The sequence below is a fragment of the Juglans regia genome, chromosome 6 (assembly GCF_001411555.2).
Source record: "Juglans regia cultivar Chandler chromosome 6, Walnut 2.0, whole genome shotgun sequence".
NCBI lineage: Eukaryota > Viridiplantae > Streptophyta > Magnoliopsida > Fagales > Juglandaceae > Juglans > Juglans regia.
The window spans coordinates 32,059,249-32,077,181 of NC_049906.1; the positions used below are offsets into that span (position 1 = coordinate 32,059,249).

Consider the following 17,933-nt stretch of genomic DNA (forward strand, 5'->3'; position numbering starts at 1 on the left):
AGGAAATAGAAAAAGATCTTATGAAGATAGAAATTGAGTTGTTAAGGAATGAGGAAGAGCTTCGAAGAAGAGATGAAGAGATTGTGAAGTATAAATTGGGAATCCACAACGACCAACTTGATATTCAAGGGCAACAAGCAGGGATCCGGCGTGAACGCACACTACTTAAAATCTCATGGATTATTTTTATATTAATTTCATTGTATTGCATCTGTAAACAATAAAACCATATTACTTGAGGGAAATTTGTATATACTTTTGTGGTCTTTGTTGTGTATAACCTTAAGCAACTAGTTGAGAAATTGAGTTGTAAATGATGCATGTGCATCAATAGCCTTGTATATAATTTCAATGTATGAAGCTGAAAATGTGATTTTTATGAGACAATTTATTATTTATACCTTGGTCATGAGTGTCATAAATTGATTATTCTGACATGGAAAATAATGAAACAGGCATTATTTGTCCTCATGAAAGTACTTTAAACAGTTAAACAAATCATGGCAAATTGTTGGCAAAAAGAAACCATCCACAAATTATATGGAAAATTCTACAACTCAGTAACATAACTTCAAGTCTCTGATTTCACTTTAACAAAATATAATTTCATTGGTGTCCCTGTTTTCACTCAACAAAATATAATTTCATTATATACAAGATTCTATTGCATATACCTGTAGCATACTCCCTACTTCACAAGTATGACTTAACACTTAAAACTCAAAATCTCAACCTCCCATCATTACACCAATTGAGTCATAACATAAACAAGTCCCAACACAAAATTAGAAATAGATGAAAGTATTTTAACATCTTCATCCTTGCACATGTCCATGATCTTCAGTCCCATCTAGAGCTTCATATGTGCCATCCCCAAGTTGGGTTTCACCAAAGTCCAACACTTCGGTAGTGTTTTGAAGAGGCTAAAAATAGATACAAAAGTGTATGGGTTAGAATCATATTGTGAACTTCAAAACAATAAAAAAAAGTTAGAATAAAAAAGTAAGACAATAGAATCATGAACTACATCAAAGACAACACTCTCTTGTGTCCCAACAATTGTTTGCCCAAATAAATTTCTGCACATGTCAACCCTGTCGATATCTCTTCCATGTGGCTACAGATCAATAAAAAACCAAATGAAGTCTAGCAAACAAATATTGAAGAGATAAAAATATCAAATATTCATAATGGAACACTGAGTTGACCTGTTTACGTTTTCCCTTTTGAGTAGCCTTCTTGGTCGTGGGTTTGACTCTCTCAGTCATTGATTTTTTCCTGAGGCATGGCAATCTCCCTTTGCCTCTAACTACAAGGGGACTCAGGACTTTCTTTGAATTCCCAGCTGTAGGTGCATCGACAGTTGTATCTGCAACATGTTCCAAGGGTAGTTGGGGCAACTTCTTTATGCGATAGACGATGTTCATTGCATGTAACTTATCTATCATATCATTAGCATGCTCATCACATGATGCTGCATTTGTGATAACGTCATAGCATACCTTTAATATATTTTTTTTATAAGTTCAGAAGAAAAAAAGAATGTCAAAATCCCACCATGTAACAAACCACGACCAACAAAATATAAGTGAATGTCACAATAAGTGAAAAGAAGAAAATAACATACCTTCAATATACGTGAATTGCTGCTTACTTCTGGCCTTGCATCAACTGAGTCATAAGTACTTCGTATAAAAGTATATGTCCTTTTAATGTCCTTCCTCCATTAATCTAATATATACTTTTCTAGCACCTTTTTCACTTTGTTAACTCTCATAATGGCTAATGCATGTCTACACAATATCCCTCTCATTTCGAACAGTGCACATAAACACTTCACATCAATTTCAGCCTCATTAAAATACACCGTTTGGGTCACCTCCTTGATAAAATCATCAACACAAACTTCATCTTCTACATGGTACATTGCAATTACACCATCCTTCCGGTGTAGAGTTGGAAGAACACCAACCATTCCTATTACTTATTTTTGAACTTCTCTAAATTTAGAGTTAGTGTATGTGGCTTGAAATATCTTCTCAAGTGGAGAAATAGAGACTGTAGGAATTGTGACGTTGAATGAGTGAAAATCCGCCGCATTTTCATTTTCAATCTTCTTCCTCAACGCATTATCGAATTGATCAACAAACTCTTTTAAGTTTGTCCTTGCATGAACATACCTGTCAAAGAATGTATTCATGCTCTCACTTCGTTGGGTTGTACTCATTCTAGCCCAGAAAACTTCTTTCAAAAATACCGGTGCCCAATAGGTACGCTCAGCATATAAACTCTGCAACCAAGCATTCTCTTGCAAGTTGTATGTTGTAATCATCACTTCCCAACATTTCTCAAACTCCTCTATTGTTTGAGAGTCATACACACACTTAAGCAACTGACTTTTCAACCCATCTTTGTATGCACCATGTGAACCGATTTTTTCAGGTACTTTCTTCAGTATGTGCCATAAGCAAAATCAGTGTCGGGTATTCGGAAAGACAAGCGCAATTGCATTTTTCATGGCTCTATCTTGATCTGTGATAATAGCCTTTGGAGCTTCACCATCCATACAGTTCAATCAACTCTGAAACAACCATGTGAACGTTTCTGTATCCTCATTAGAAGTCAATCCTGCCCCCAAAAGGATTGACTGTCCATGGTGGTTTACACCAACAAATGGTGCAAACGGCATCCCATACCTATTTGTCAAATAGGTGGTGTCAAACGTGACAACTTCACCAAAATATTTGTATGATGCCCTACTTCGTGAATCTGCCCAGAAGACATTTTTCAACCTCTCATTATCATCCATATCCAGTAGTGAAAAGAATCCATTATTCTTGTATTGCATCCTAGCAAAATATTCATGGATGGCTCCAGCACCACCTTTCCCAAGTCGAAGGTGGCATGCCTTGTCAATGTAGTTACGACAGTCTTTTTCATTGAATGGAAAGTTCTCAAACCCATCTGCTTCTTGCACAAGAGCGGCGAAGCTCTTGTTCATTCTGATACCAACTTGATCATTTGTATCTAGCATTCTCTTAACAGACAAACTCACTTCTCTATTGCAGTGGAAGAACCTCGATTTTTGTGGACTTAGTCCGTGATTGTGGGTATTGTGAATAGTCAACAACTTGAACACCCCTTTAAAAAACGTAGGATTTATCCTTGCATTACAGCATGTCTTTGATGTCGGACGTGGTCGAGCGACATTTGTGGTCCGATTCCGTGCCTTCCCACCATGAGCACAACCCAATGTGATATATCTGAGCCTCCCATCCTCAAACCTATGACTCATTTGTGTCATTATCTCAAAACCGCATTGTTTCCCACAACTTTTATAGTAAGAAATTAACTATTCTTCAGAGTTAAACACCATCCCCAATTTCGGCTCCTCAATGATATCGGCCCCCCCTCAGTATGCACTGCAATTTGTGTCTCAGTCTTATTGTCATCTTTGGATTCAGAGGGCGTAGACAAAGTTTCAACCTCCCTTGAGTCAGGTGTTGGCTCTTGAATTTCTTCCACATGGCTTGAGCTTGCAGTGTTTAAACCAATCGGAGAGGGGGTTGATGACTGAAATCCCAAAAAAATATTTACATTCAGTTGACAACAATATTTTGGATTAATTTAAGCATTTTAAAAAATACACACTCTACTTAAAAATTTAACGCATCACCTGACAAGTCCATGGAGTTGGGTTGGCACTAGGACGAGGTAAGAATGGTGGGAACCAAGCATGTGGCATTGGTGTATGGCCCTCATGCATATAACTTGAGAAATCCGGATAAAAAGACATTGGTATCACCTAACATATAGATCAATAATGACAATTAACCAAAAATATAGTAATAAATATAGACATTAATATAAAACAAGTTATATATACATTAATTCAATCACCTAATGCGCACGATCGACCGATCGATCCTTACAAAACATGATATATAGGTAATAATTAATTATAATCAAATAAAATTAACAATCTATTTCATTAGCCAAGGTTCTCTTAAAGATTGTTCATATATATTATAAGCAGTACAAGCAGTACCTACCACTACTACTTTCATATATATATATATATATATATATATATATATATATATATACACACGAACTAGTTCAACCAATTACAAGCAATACCTACCACTACTACTTTCTTGTCTCACAAAGAAAGCATCTAATGTTATTTTTCCAATTAATTCATATCTATATATATAACAATTCAAATTAAAGCTTTGAAGAGAGATCAAAAACAAAATTAAATCTATTGGCTGGCCTGTTCAAAATTTTTTATATTCATATTACCTGAGTTGCAGGATTGATAGATGTATCTATGCAAGGAGGTGTTGAAAAATATGTATAAAATGGTCTTGGTATCATCTGATTTGATGGATTTGTTGATGGATTTGTGGTAGGAGGTGTGATAGGAGATGCGTGCTCTTTCCCTTTCTCCATCAGAATACTTTGTTGGAAGAGGAGCCACTATAGACTTATTAATTTTGTTGATCAGTGCTTGAATGTCTTGCACAAGAATAAGAGTGTAAACTAGAAATTAATCCAATACAATCACTAAATAGACAGGACAAAGCTTAAAAGCATAAAAGTTGCAGCTTCCAACATTAATCATGAAGAACAAGTTACCAAATAAAAACAAGTTATATCAAAGGAACTGCACAATCATACAACCAAATTTGTCGCATTTACTGATTTTTAACATATTTGGGATTCCAAATCTAAGCAATGCAAAAAAGAACTTCAAATATTTGAAACTTCTTAAAAATCTCAAATTAAGTTCATAACAAGTTGATATTCTAAATTCTAGAAATGCTAAACATAGATAAAACTTTAAACAACGACTTTTTCATTGACAGCTCTATTTCCCCTTTCCCACCAGTCATGTGATGTTTTGATGTTCTTCAATCGTTTTAACCCTTCAATCAAGATATATTGCAGAAAACGTTGGCATAATATGATTTCCAACTCAATTATGAGATCCATAATGAAATGAAAGTTCATTAGTAAGGAGGTATTGAGGAATTAGGACTCTTATAGAAGTGATTTTCCCAATAGCCTATAGCACAATTAAAAGGCATATCAAAGTGAGATTTTGAGGAATCAGGACTCTTCTAGAAGTGATTTTCCCAATAGCCTATAGCACAATTAAAAGGCATATCAAAGTGAGATTATGGGCAATAATAAGCATTATTCTCTCATTCAAGGAAATCCTTTACCTAATTTAAGCTTGATGTAATCTTCTCTCTAAAAGAAACATTGGCAGTGAGTAGCCCATAGCTGGGAAACAAAACAGGATATTCAAATAAGCATGAGGCATGGCAGAGAAAATATGAAACATTATTCAAAGAAGCAAAAGGCATGACATCCATAAGCATGCGTGCATAACAAGTGGCATCACATAGAAAATTATCAATTCACCAGCCCATCTAACACATACTAGTTCATTCCACGGTGGGCGACTCTTTTAGAGGAAAAGCTCCTCTCTTTTTCCCTCTTCATGGCTGATATTTAACCCATTCTTACTAGGGTTTTAACACTGAATCATGCATTTTTTTTGTACATTCAGATAGTTCACATTTTTTCCTCTAAGAAATTTTAGTTGCAAAAATATAATAAATAAATGTGTTCTTGTACACTTACTTCAAATCAATCTCACCGTCGTGTGAAGAGGAAGAGATTTGGGGAAGGCTTTGTTGAGAAAGAGATTTGGAGAGACAGAGGGGAGCGACTGTACGAAGTGGGAAGGGAGGGAAGTGAGCTGGGAAGGGAGACGCGGGCTGGGAGGGAAACAGAGGGAGACGGGGCTGGGTTTTCCTTTTCTTTTTATTTTCCAAATTTACTTAAATGCCCCTGCTTCTGCCATGTCACCTCTCGGTGTACAAGTGGTACGCAACATGGCTTGTACCTAGTAGAATTGTAAAAAAAAAAAAAAATTTAGAAGAGGCTGGAAAGAAGTTTCAGAGGATATAAATAAATAAATAAATAAATAAGCCTTTAATTTTTATTAGCAACAAAAGATAAAGTAAGTGGGAGAGGAGAAAATAGAACGAAAACTCTGGAACTCTAGAAGAAAAATGATTAAAGACGTGAACTCTTAAAAAATCACGTTATCAATTCTCCAGTACTTCAAGAAATTCTTGATTTCAAGAAACTTCTTTCATTTCCATTTTCTTTTTAGGTGCTTTTTAGAACATTTGACATAAAAGTAAAGGATGCACAAAAAGAAATAGAATAAAAAATGAAGAATTAGAAGTCACTCCAAACTTTGAAAAAAGAGGCAGAAGTGGGATGTAGAAGAATTTTAACATCAGTATCTTTCGAGTCAATCTCGTTTAATATGTCCACAATTTGAAACCCAACAGAGAACCCAAGCTTTAAAAGCTCAAATAATTTTTTTTTTCTTTGTGGGTTTGGTTTTTTTTTTTTGTGGGGGGGGGGAGGGGGGGAGGGATGGAACCGTAAAGAGGGAGATAGAAATTGAGGGAGGGTGGGAGAGATCGTGTTGGACAAAACGGATCGTTTCAAGTTTTTTGCCCTATCAGTGACGCTTACTCAACGCTTACCCCAGCCAATTGAATCTAGACTTTTTCATCAAGTAAACATGACCCGAAAATGACAGTTATTAATCAAGTCAATGGGATCCTTGTCAAATTGATTTGGTTGTAATTAAGTTCTATCATAATCTTATTATTTTTTTACTTATTAAAAAAAATTCTTATTATTTTATGTCATATTCGTACTGGTTCAGTATGTAAAAAATTGTGAGCGTAGTTTAGGATACCCAAAATGGAAAAAAAGAGAAAGAAGGGAAAAAAGTAATATTAACATTCGTAATCAAACCAAGATCTTTTGGATGATGAGGCCTGATTTCCAAACAGAGAACCACGTTCAAAACCCCCCACTCCTGGGTGAATCATAAAAACAGCAGCGTTGCTTGCTTTCATATAATACAAGAGAGGTGCTAGTCTGCCGCTCAGAGTCTACCTGTTAGGGACCCCGGTCAAGTCCCTAAACACTACGACCTCCTTGCTTAGAATCTCCTTGTGATGACTGAGACACATTCCTCTCTTGCTTGGTTCAAGTGCAATGGTTGCAAAAGTGGCAATGGTAGTTGGCTATGGATGATGGGGCGCACGGCAATGGATGCATGGAGGTTTGGCGCCACTTAGGGATTAGGGTTAGGGTTGAATGAAGGAAGATGAAGCTAGGGCAAAGAGATGGGTGACTAGGGTGGACGGCACAATGATGGCTTGATTGGTTGATGGAGTGATTTTAGGATTCTTAAAATCTTGGAACTCCAATAAGGGAAGAGGTGGCCAGTTAGGGATGGTGGGATGATCATTAGGGTTCCTAACTTGTAGGAATCCCAATATGGAAAGTAAGGTGGGGGGCTGGGGCAATCCCAAGTTAGGCAAGTGTTGGCCGAACAAGGGAAGTTGGCTAGGGTTTGATGAAGGGGGCGGCAAGGCTATTTATGGAAGTTAGGTTAGGGCAAACACTATAGTGAATGGCACTAAGTGTTTGGATGGATCAAATGAGGCACTTGTGATGGTTTCGGCAAGGGACAATTGATGAACACAATGTATTCTCAAGAACAACGCAAGAATAATTCAAGAACACTCCAAACAAATAATAAGATCAATGTAGACAAAATAGAGAACAAGGAAATAGATGAATAATACTCATAAGATTGATAAACTGAATCACACTTATTCACGAATTGCAAAGTGTGATTCTCTCCTTAGGGATTCACGAATTGCACCCCAAAGAGCCCAAGTGCTAAGCACCGAACAAATGATCTCAAGAACAAAGTTGTCCCAAAAGGAAATTGTCAAAAGATGTAAAAGAAAAGACTAAGGATCCTATTTATAAGAGTTACAACTTGGAAACCCCCATTAGGTCCCTTGTAAATAAATAATAATGAAATAAATAAAAAAACAATTGGATAGTAGCATGGACCACTCATGGTCGTGACATGCATGGGCCCATAGTGGGCTAAGTGGTTGCATGTTGGTCTTCGGGCTGGTCCATAGCTAGGTGGTGCGGTATGGCTTGCTGATGGTGAGCCATGTGGGTGCACTGCATGGCCTAGGCTGGTGGCCTAGGCGCTGGCTGCAAGGCATGGGCTTGGAGCCATGCGCTGGATGGCATGCCTGGTGGGCATGCCACTGGCCTGCTCTGCAAGGCACGGGCTGGAGCTGTGCATTGGATGGCATGCCGCGAGGCATGCCACTAACCTCGCTGGTGTGCCGCATGGGGCGTGCGAAGGCTGGCGCGCGCATGGGCGAGTGTAAGGCCCGCGCGCGCATGGGCGTGCGTTTGGGCCGCACGCGCCCTTTAACCTCGCTGGCCCGCTTGCTGGGCGTCTCGTGCGTGTCAGCGCGCGAGCCAAGGCATGCATGCATGCTGGGCGCCCCGGGCGTGACACTGCACGGGCTAAGGCATGCATATAGGCTTGCCGAGGTGTTGTCCTTGCCCTCCAAGGTCAATGTTAAGGCTTGTCTCGAGGCCATTTTCCTAGGGGTTCTAACCTACCGCTCTATCTTACGCTGATTTAATTTTTTTATTCATATTTTTTTATCATTTTAAAAAAATTATAAAAAATATAAAAAAAATATCAATACACTAATAGTCACTTCTTTAACTATTTAAAAAAAATTAAAAAAAATCAAATTACATAAGGTGTTAAAATGAGGGGCAAATAGAGTAAGACAAAGTAGCATTTTTCATAATACAAAGTGACCAATTGGCAGAGATCTATAACGAATAATGCTACAGTGTGTATACAAGCCTAAACAACCAATGCAATCTCAATTCATCGACCAGAACAATATAACAGGACAAAAAAGGCATGGCTTTGTCACATGCTGAATGTAAACTTGACTTAATTATAGATTGCGACCGAGTTTGTAGGGAAACTCTGTCAACCCCAAAGGAATATTGGTTATTGTAGATTGCAGCTTTTCTTTTATCTGCCTCTGTACAAACCTTCACCAATGAACCTACACGTCTGGCATATCTTTTCGTTTTAGAAAACTCCCAAGTCAACTGTACCATTGAATTTTATTTACATCTTTCAGGAAAAAAAAATATATATTGAGTGAGAAGTGTACCCCCTTTACCTTCGCCGATGGGGATCTCAACTTTGCATGATCTCTTCTGCGTTTCGCATCCTCTCTGTCACAAGGTTAAAAGAGTAATCTTCCAAAACACATAGATCCCCGCAACAGGACTTGTTCTTAAAGCCACTTGAATCCAATTCAGATATGCTTCAGATCCTTAAGCTTTTCTTCCCTGCCTAAATTCTGTAGCCCATCTCTGGATGGCAGGGTTGCACCCTCAACAAAGAGTTGCCTTCTCACATTACCATGTAATTTGTCAAGAATCCTCCAGGTCACAGCATCAGGGGCCAGCCCATTCCTTCTCATCTCTCCCATTATTTGATAAGCTTCTCTCTTTAAGCCTAACTTGCATGCATTATCAATCAAAATATTGTAGTTGAAAATATTTGGAGAGACCCCAGAATCTACCAGTTCATATAGGAAATGACAAGCTTCATTCAATTTGCCGGAGCGGCACAGCCCTTTGAGAAGGGCTGCATAAACAAAATTATCGTGAATCTTTGAGGGCCATATAACATCATCCCAGAACCTTTGTGCCTCTTCTATTTGGCCAGACTCGCACAATCCTTCAATCACTATCGTGTAAGTTGTACTGTCTGCAACAACACCATCACTCACCATACTATTAAAAACCTCCATTGCTTCATTTTCTTGCTGAAGTTTGAACAAGCCACGAAGAACCGCATTAAATGTCACAATACCAGGCCTAACACCATGCTTCGGCATTATGTGATGCAAAACACTAAAGGCTTCTTGGGTTCTTCCAACATCTAACAAACCACATATGATAGTAGTGAAGGTCACGGCATCTGGAGAACAAAATTTTCCTATAATCATATCATTTAATACCTTCAAAGCTTCTTCAATCCTCCCCATTTTGCAAAACCCATTTATGGCCGTGTTCAAGGTAATTACATCAGGCTGACACTGTTTCTGAAGCATAAAAACAAGTAAGTTCAAAAGCTCAGTTGGGTTATTCAAAAGAACAAGAGCTCTTAAATATATGTTGAACATTCGAGGTAAGACAACACCTTCCTTGTTAAGCATATATTGGAGAACTTTCCTTGCCTTGTGGAGCTCCGACTCTTTACAGAGACCTTCTACGAGAACTTTATATGTATACTCAGATGGTAAGTACCCAAAACCAATTCCTTCCTCTAACAACTGATAAGCCCTCATGCAACCTCCCTCCTTGCAAAGCCCATGTATGATATGGTTGTAAGACACTAAACTAGGAAGAAATCCCCTTTTCCTCATCACATAAACAATCCTTGAGGCTCCATGATATCTTCCAGCTTTACAAAGTGAATCAATCATCTGGTTGTAAACAAATTCCTCAGACACACTCTTTCCTTGAGGCATATGTTCTGAGACACTAAACAGTTCATGAAAGAATCCTTCTTTACACAAGGAATCAACAAGATTCGCAAATGCAGCATTTCTCACAGATAGGTCATCTTCATCCCGCATCTTCTCCCATAGTTCGCACATCAATTCCCTCCCACGTTCAATGTCCCGCCTTTGAAGAACACCACCAATCAATACACTATATGTTAACGAATTAGGTAGTACCCCATCCTCACGCATTTCAGCAAACACTTTTTGCGCATGACCTACTTCACCAATCCTACAATAGCCATTAATCAAAGTAGTGTAAGAAGAAACATTCGGGCAATGCCCCCTACTCTTCATATCGAAAAACAACGCGTGAGCCTCGTTAGGACGCGAAAACGAGCAAAGCTGATTCATCAAACGGTTATAAATAACCAAAGATGGCACAAACTCAGGCTTAACATCAAACAAACGGCGAACAACATGCAATGTCGAGTACGGATTCCGAGAATCAAGTAACCTTGCAACAAGAACATTGCAGGTGCGCTCGTCGGGTACGCAGTTAGAAGCTATGGAGAGTAGAAGGCGGTGGTGTGCTTCGTAGAAGCGGTGTGAGTCGCAGAGGGCGTGAAGTATGCTGCTTAGGTTGAGGGAATCGGGGCGGTATCCGCGGAGGCTAAGGCGGTCCAGAAGGCAGAGAGCCTCGTCGACGTTGCGGTCCTCCGCGCAGAGTCTGTGAATCTTTTTGGTCCAGTATGATCTGTCGGTAATGCCGATACTGTCTTCTCGTTGTTGTGACACATGCTTTCGTGTTTGTTCCCGTTGTTCGGAAGGAGTACGGCAATTTCGAGTGAAGAGGAATGCAAGAGGTATGGGTATAGTCTTGTGGGCGATTGAGAGCTTTGGTGATGGAGCGGCGGCGAGGAACATTATACAGTTATACTTGCATGCCTGTCGGGGATGGCATTGAGTGATAACTCCGTGTTTGCAAGGAGTCAATTACAAATCAAATTTTGTAGCGTCAATAAAATTATAAGAAATACCATGCATCAACTATTATTTATTTTTATATTTTATATTTATAATTCTTTTTATAAAATGTAAAAATATTTTTTATAAGATGTGGAGTGAGGGGTGTAAGATAGTAAATAGTAAAATATAATAAATAATTTTTAATCACCTAATATCACATCGTAAGATGATGAAAGTTAGAATGATAAGTAATATTATTCAAAATCGCTTTCTATCAGGTTAAAATTTTAGGACAGATAATGACTTCGCATTATATCAAAACAAAAGTCTTGAATTTGAACATTGAGTCCACATTTTATACACATTTAATTAAATATTACATAGTTTTAACTTTTAATTAAAGAGGCCCCATTGTGTGCATGTCTCTCTTCTCTAACTTGTTGCCTGGACGAGTATTGTTGTCACACGTTATGCCAAGCATTTGCTGTGATCTCGTGCCGTGTATGGTTGGCCGTAATGGCCAGCCATTGGTGATGATGGACCGAAGGAGCATCTCTAGCAAGTTGCTTAGGTATAACTTGGCAAATTTGAAGCATGATGCTTTGAAGTTGAAGTGGTCTCAATGTTGTGATAGTTGGCCTTATGTACGGTTTTGATGGCTTTAGATCGATGTGGATTTTAGACAAAGTCATATGCATGTTGTTTCATTTAAAAAACTAGAAAGATACAATGTTTATTTTTAACTTTTAACAAGAGTTTATCAATAGAGAAATACTTTAATTACAAAGGGATTACACGAAAGTAATTACACAAACTGACGTACTTTGAGATGATTTGTTGGATTGTAAAATTATTTTTATTGTAAAACAAGTATAATAGATCACACGAAGTCATATCCGTTTGTGAAATTAATTTTATGTAATTTCTTTTTGGCTATTATACTCCTCTTATCAATAATATCACATCATCCATACGATAAGAATCACGAGATGAAAAATGTTCTGTACATACACAACATCTCCTTTCTAAACTCAAAATGCTATCTCACGCAATGTGATAATATATAGGGATATATATAGCTTTTATGTGTAATATACGATCATTACAGAGTCCAAGGGTGCTTGACATATGTCAATGCTTACAACAAAGGAAGGAAATCATGGAAAAACTCAAACATGTTGAGATGGACGACTTTCCTAATTTGCAGGGTGCAGTCCAAAGAAAAGATCATCGGTCCCGATAAGGCCATTTGACATTTTTTATTTTTTTCATTTTTTATTTTTATATCTCTAAACATTTAAAAAAAAAATCACAATACCAATAAAAAACACTTCCTTAGAGTAAAAATAAAAAATAAAAAATGAAAAAAATATTAAGACCGACCATCCTCTATGACTTGAGCTTTTTCCTTTTGCCAGCTATACCTTGCAGAACTTCAATAGCAATCTTCCTTCGGTGTCTTCTTTTATTATGATTATAAGCCTTTAAACAAAGTCTTAGAATAGATTAGGAACCCTATTCTTAACAAAAATGACTTGATTCATAGGTTGAGTAATGCTGTTGGTTTCTCCAAATTTGACCTAAAGTCTGAATTTTGACAAATTCATATAATCTTGGAGTATCTTCCGAATCATGTCCAAATATGTTCCTGTATGGATCAGCAACTGAGGCTTCAGATGATGCTTCAGATTTGTTATCTGAATCATCTGAATTATCATTCTCCAAAGGTTTCTTTAACAAATAAATTAGATCATTTTTATAAAGTCCTTTGAGAACATCATTTTTCTTTTTGGACTTTGAGGATTTCTTGGTAGAGGATGACGCAATTGATTTTCCTTTTTGTGAAGTAATAGGTGAAGCAAGGGTTTGGATCATCGGATATCCAGATAAAGCAAGAGAACCATGGGTGATAGTTGGGAATTCTTTCGCATTTTTTAGATCTAGTGCAGTCTCGAGGAAGTCCCTTATCACATGGTCAACAATTTCTTGGGTATAGGGATACCTATCCCACCATTTTACAAAACAGAACCAGACTAATATATCATCATTTCTCTCATAATTCCACTTCATGATCCAATGAATCTTGTACCATTTGCATAAATGTAGAGAATAAGGAAATTTGGCAGAATGTTTGTCTAATTTTGAAACAACGGCATTGGCAAAGCATTTGAATGCTGTGTGAAGTATTTCAGGGAAAATCTCCGAAATAGGACCAAACTAGCTCCACCATTTTTAAAACCAGAGCTGGAGTTTTCCTTTGAACTTTTTGTCAAAAATGAGAAACTATGATTGGCTCATATCTGCCACTTGAAATAGCATGAATCTGGACATGTTGTTGTCTTCTCGAAATTTGACCTAAAGTCAGAATTTTGGCAAATCTAGATAGATGAGTCAGAAAGGTATAAGATTGATTTTACCACCCCATGTGGTCACTATGAGTGAAATGTGATGCATTTTGGTCTAAAAAATGCCCCTAGTAAATTCCAAAATATCATGAATGATATTTTTAATTCTTTTACCCACTTCACCATTGTCTATATTGATGATGTACTCATATTTTCTAAGTCTATTGATTAACACTGGAAACATTCGAATTCGTTTCTAGATATCATTAGACTAAATGGTCTTGTTGTTTTTGCTAAGAAAATCAAATTATTTCAAACCAAGATTCGATTTTTTGGTTATGATATCTCTGAAAGCAAAGTTAGACCCATCAGCCGGGCTATTGAATTTGCCGATAGATTCCCTGATGTCATCTTTGATAAAAAAACAATTACAGAGATTTCTTGGTTCTCTCAATTACGTTGCGGACTTCTACCAAGACATGAGGAAACAATGCCGCCCACTCTTTGAAAGGTTACATACTAATCCTCCTCCTTGGATGGAAATCCATACCAATCTAGTAAAAAGAGTCAAGACACATGTCAAAACTCTCTCGTGCCTTGGTATCTCTACTTCTAATTCTTTTAAAATTGTTGAAACAAATGTCTCAGACATTGGTTATGGTGGCATTCTGAAACAAGTTGTTTCATCAGGCTCATCTGAACAAATTGTTCGCTTCCATTCTGGAGTCTGGAATTCTGCACAGAATAATTATAGTACTATTAAGAAATAAATCTTATCTATAGTACTATATATTTCAAAATTTCAAAGTGATCTATTTAATAAATTTTTTTTATTAAGCATTGATTGCAAAAATGCTAAATATGTTTTAGAAAAAGATGTTGAAAATATTGCATCAAAGCATATTCTTACCCGATGACAAGCTATTTTAAGTGTTTTTTATTTGATATTGAATATATCAAATATAATAATAATTTCATCCCTAACTTTCTTACCCGTAAATTTTTGCAGAACCATGAGCAAGAAAAAAAGCAAACAAACAGCTGGTCCCCCCCCCCAAAAAAATTCCTGATAAGAAACATATAAAAAATGAACTTGCTTCACCTTTAGCAATTGCCAATAGGTTTACAACCCTTGGCAATATCATCCAACCAGCTACCTTTACTTCAACTGTTTCTACCCCATACGACCCTTATGCTAAACCAATTTCTTTAAAAACAACTCAGCAATTTCTCCCTGCTTCAAAAACTATTTACATTCGAAAAATGTTTTCATGGAACCAGTTCTATATTGAATCAAATCGGTCAATATACACAGATCCATTCAAGATTGCTTCATCTGATTTTCTCCCAAATTTCCACTAGATTCTAGAAAATCCTGCAAAAACACTCCAATATTATTCTAGTTTTTTACTTCAAACCGATTCAATTGTCATTAAACTCATTTATGACAAAACTGATAAAATAAAATTAATTTACCACAGTGCTTATATTCTCTAAGTCATCACATAAGAAGACTGGGGGACAAACCTCTTCTAAACGACTTGCTGATTCAGAAATTGTCTATAATTATTATGATTACATTGATGCTATATAATCAGAAATTGTCTATATATATATATATTATATTCTAAGACCGCTTTGTAGATCAAGTGGTTACCTAATATAATTTTATTTAAAAGATAAATTTTACAAATTAAATCATGTTATTTAACTGATGTGGATAGTTTGTTATGCATACCAGCTCCAAAATATATATATATATATATATAAAATCAATAATCATTTATTCTAAGTCTCGGTCTTTTCTAGGATTTACTTTGTTTCAAATGACTTCTCGTTCGGAATTTGTACACGACATCACTCATCCAAATTTTCACAATTGAATGTTTATACTTGTGGTTGTATTGGGCGCTTAAATCTAAAAAGATGCAGAAATCAAATTAAACTTACATTTTCTCAATTTTAATAAACTATTTATTGCATTAAATTAACAATACTGCAAGGCGCGAAACCGTGGGGGAATCCGCTTATGCCACATCAGCCTATATTAAAAAAAAATCGAAAACATAACACAGACAAAATGGAAAGCAGAGAAAATTCAGATTTTAGAAGAAGAAGAGATAGCATCTGAGTCTGGGAGAAAAACTCTGCAATTTTGGGTTTGGAAGAAAGAACTAAAAATATAGACTTGCGATCAAAATAACATAGACAAAGAATTCTAATCAAACCGAGACTCTCAAAATAACATACACAAAGTTTGCTGAAGAAATGTCCGTTATTAAATCGGAATAAAAAGAAAATCAAGAACTTTTCTTAATCAAACCGAAACTCTCAAAATTTCTTTATGCCCCTTAAATAACAATAAGATCGAAAGTGAATAAGCGATTGCCACATGTTGAACAATGCAGAAAAGTCCTACAATTCGTAATGTGAAACCTCAAATAAATCAGGGAGATGAGAAACAATTAAGAAAAACAAGCTCATCTTAATCAATGATATTCGGAGGGACTGAAAAAAGGGAATTAGGCTAAAATTGAAATAACTCACCACTGACCTTTTTTCTTATTAGTGTGTACAAAAACTGGTGTTGATAGAATATCAAATTGGGAACAACAACGTAGTGTTTGAGAAGCGAGCTAATCTCAAGGGTAGGGGGAGGTGTGAAGATGAGAAGAGAATTCTTGGAGTTTCCCATTTTTCTCATGCCTGCGGTCGAATTTAATTGTTGCAAAAAAAGGATCCGATGGAAGGGAGCTCTGGAAATGGGGGAAAGGGGGATTTCGAGTGGGAAGGTGGAAGACAGAGGGGAAAAAAAAAACTCTGAAATGAAATGAAAAGGGGAAGATAGAGGAAAAAGTAAACGGTGTCGTTTACATTTTGCCACGTGGGATGCGGTTTCCATGCAATTCTCTTGGCCGGTTTCCTATTTAGTTTTTCAAAAATTAATACCAAAACACAATATTACATTTTTTTTAATATAATTTTTGTTTTGTGATTTGAAAAGACTGATATTGTTGATTTTATTTTTTTTAGAAGTTTGAGGAAATTGTAATGATTAGGTAATAATTAAATGAAAAAGTTAAAAATTTAAAATTGAAAAATGTTTATGTTTGAATGGTATTTGTATGTTGAGATGATATGAAATTGGATGGTTTCAAAGGTTGAAACCAAACCAAGTGGGGATAATTGGGAAATAAGATGGGAGGAAAAATCTATTAATAGTAGTAGTGAAATGGTTTGTGAATAGTAGTGTTGAGTTGTGATATTTTATTGGAGTTTTGGAAAAGTAAAGAGAAAAATTTGAATAAAAATATTATAAAGTTAAAATATTATAATAATATTATTTTTGTTTTAAGATTTGAAAAAGTTGAATTATCTTTTGTTTTTTGTTTAAAAATTTTAGAAAGTTGTAATGATTAGATGAAAAAGTTAAAAATTTAAAATTGAAGAGTGTGTTTGAGAGGTGTTTAGATGTTGTAATGTGATGAGATAAAATGAAATAATCTCAACATCCAAATAACACATTGCCCATGTCAAGTAGGGATGTAATCAGCCCGGTCCGGAGGGATTCATGGACCAAAAGTTTTGGTCCATCAATTTAATTTTTGCCAAACTGAACTGTTAGCTATCAGTCTGATTCGGTCCATGAACATTTTCTTTCATTATATGTATACATGGTTAATGAAATTATGTGACTTATTTAACATTTTATATATGGTTAATGAATATTAAACAATTTCATTTTATATATAATCAATTGTAATTCTTTGAATAAAAATTACATAATTAACTTATACAACTATTATATAAAATAATATATTATATATATAATATTTAAAAACGGATATATAATACATATATTCGGTTGGTCTCGGTCCAAAAAAATCACACTTCGAGACTAAACAATAAGACTGTTGGTTCAGACTGAATCATTCAGTCCTATCAATTTTTCCAGTCTGGTCCGATCATCTTACAGCCCTACCAAAGTGGGTCTTAGTAATTTTCATGTCCTCCAATTGGGACTTAGAACGTTCCTACCGAAGCTTGTCCTCACACAGAGACTTACAAATTTGAACTCTTTGCCAAGGAGCTTCACCAAAAACTGGGATAGAAATCTTCATGACTTGTCAAGGAGTTCATCCACAAA

At 36.2% G+C, this 17,933-nt stretch overlaps 3 protein-coding genes across 3 annotated transcripts; all 3 read right to left on the bottom strand.

The window, feature by feature from the left end:
• Nucleotides 1–815: 815 nt before the first annotated feature.
• Nucleotides 816–1,975, bottom strand: LOC108983145. The gene is made up of 4 exons (XM_018954694.1): nt 1,754–1,975; nt 1,209–1,502; nt 1,028–1,117; nt 816–923 (listed from the first exon to the last, which is right to left on the bottom strand). Exons 1-4 carry the CDS (start codon nt 1,973–1,975, stop codon nt 816–818), a joined length of 714 nt encoding a protein of 237 aa, XP_018810239.1.
• Nucleotides 1,976–2,575: 600 nt separating this feature from the next.
• Nucleotides 2,576–3,295, bottom strand: LOC108983143 (protein FAR1-RELATED SEQUENCE 5-like). Its single transcript, XM_018954693.1, has one exon. It carries the CDS (start codon nt 3,293–3,295, stop codon nt 2,576–2,578), a length of 720 nt encoding a protein of 239 aa, XP_018810238.1.
• Nucleotides 3,296–8,705: 5,410 nt separating this feature from the next.
• Nucleotides 8,706–11,441, bottom strand: LOC108983141 (pentatricopeptide repeat-containing protein At3g18020). Its single transcript, XM_018954692.2, has 2 exons — nt 9,138–11,441; nt 8,706–9,025 (listed from the first exon to the last, which is right to left on the bottom strand). The coding sequence occupies exon 1, from the start codon at nt 11,397–11,399 to the stop codon at nt 9,276–9,278; it is 2,124 nt and encodes a 707-aa protein (XP_018810237.1). The 5' UTR covers nt 11,400–11,441; the 3' UTR covers nt 8,706–9,025; nt 9,138–9,275.
• Nucleotides 11,442–17,933: the final 6,492 nt, after the last annotated feature.

Bases quoted from the DNA above. Each gene is read 5' to 3' on its own strand.
- LOC108983145 (XM_018954694.1), bottom strand. From the start codon at position 1,975: ATGGTTGGTGTTCTTCCAACTCTACACCGGAAGGATGGTGTAATTGCA. The intron at 1,503-1,753 runs GTGCTAGAAAAG...AATATATTAAAG, and splicing joins GAGTTAACAAAGTGAAAAAG to GTATGCTATGACGTTATCAC. The intron at 924-1,027 runs GTAGTTCATGAT...ATCTATTTTTAG, and splicing joins AAGAGAGTGTTGTCTTTGAT to CCTCTTCAAAACACTACCGA.
- LOC108983143 (XM_018954693.1), bottom strand. From the start codon at position 3,295: ATGAGTCATAGGTTTGAGGATGGGAGGCTCAGATATATCACATTGGGT.
- LOC108983141 (XM_018954692.2), bottom strand. From the start codon at position 11,399: ATGTTCCTCGCCGCCGCTCCATCACCAAAGCTCTCAATCGCCCACAAG.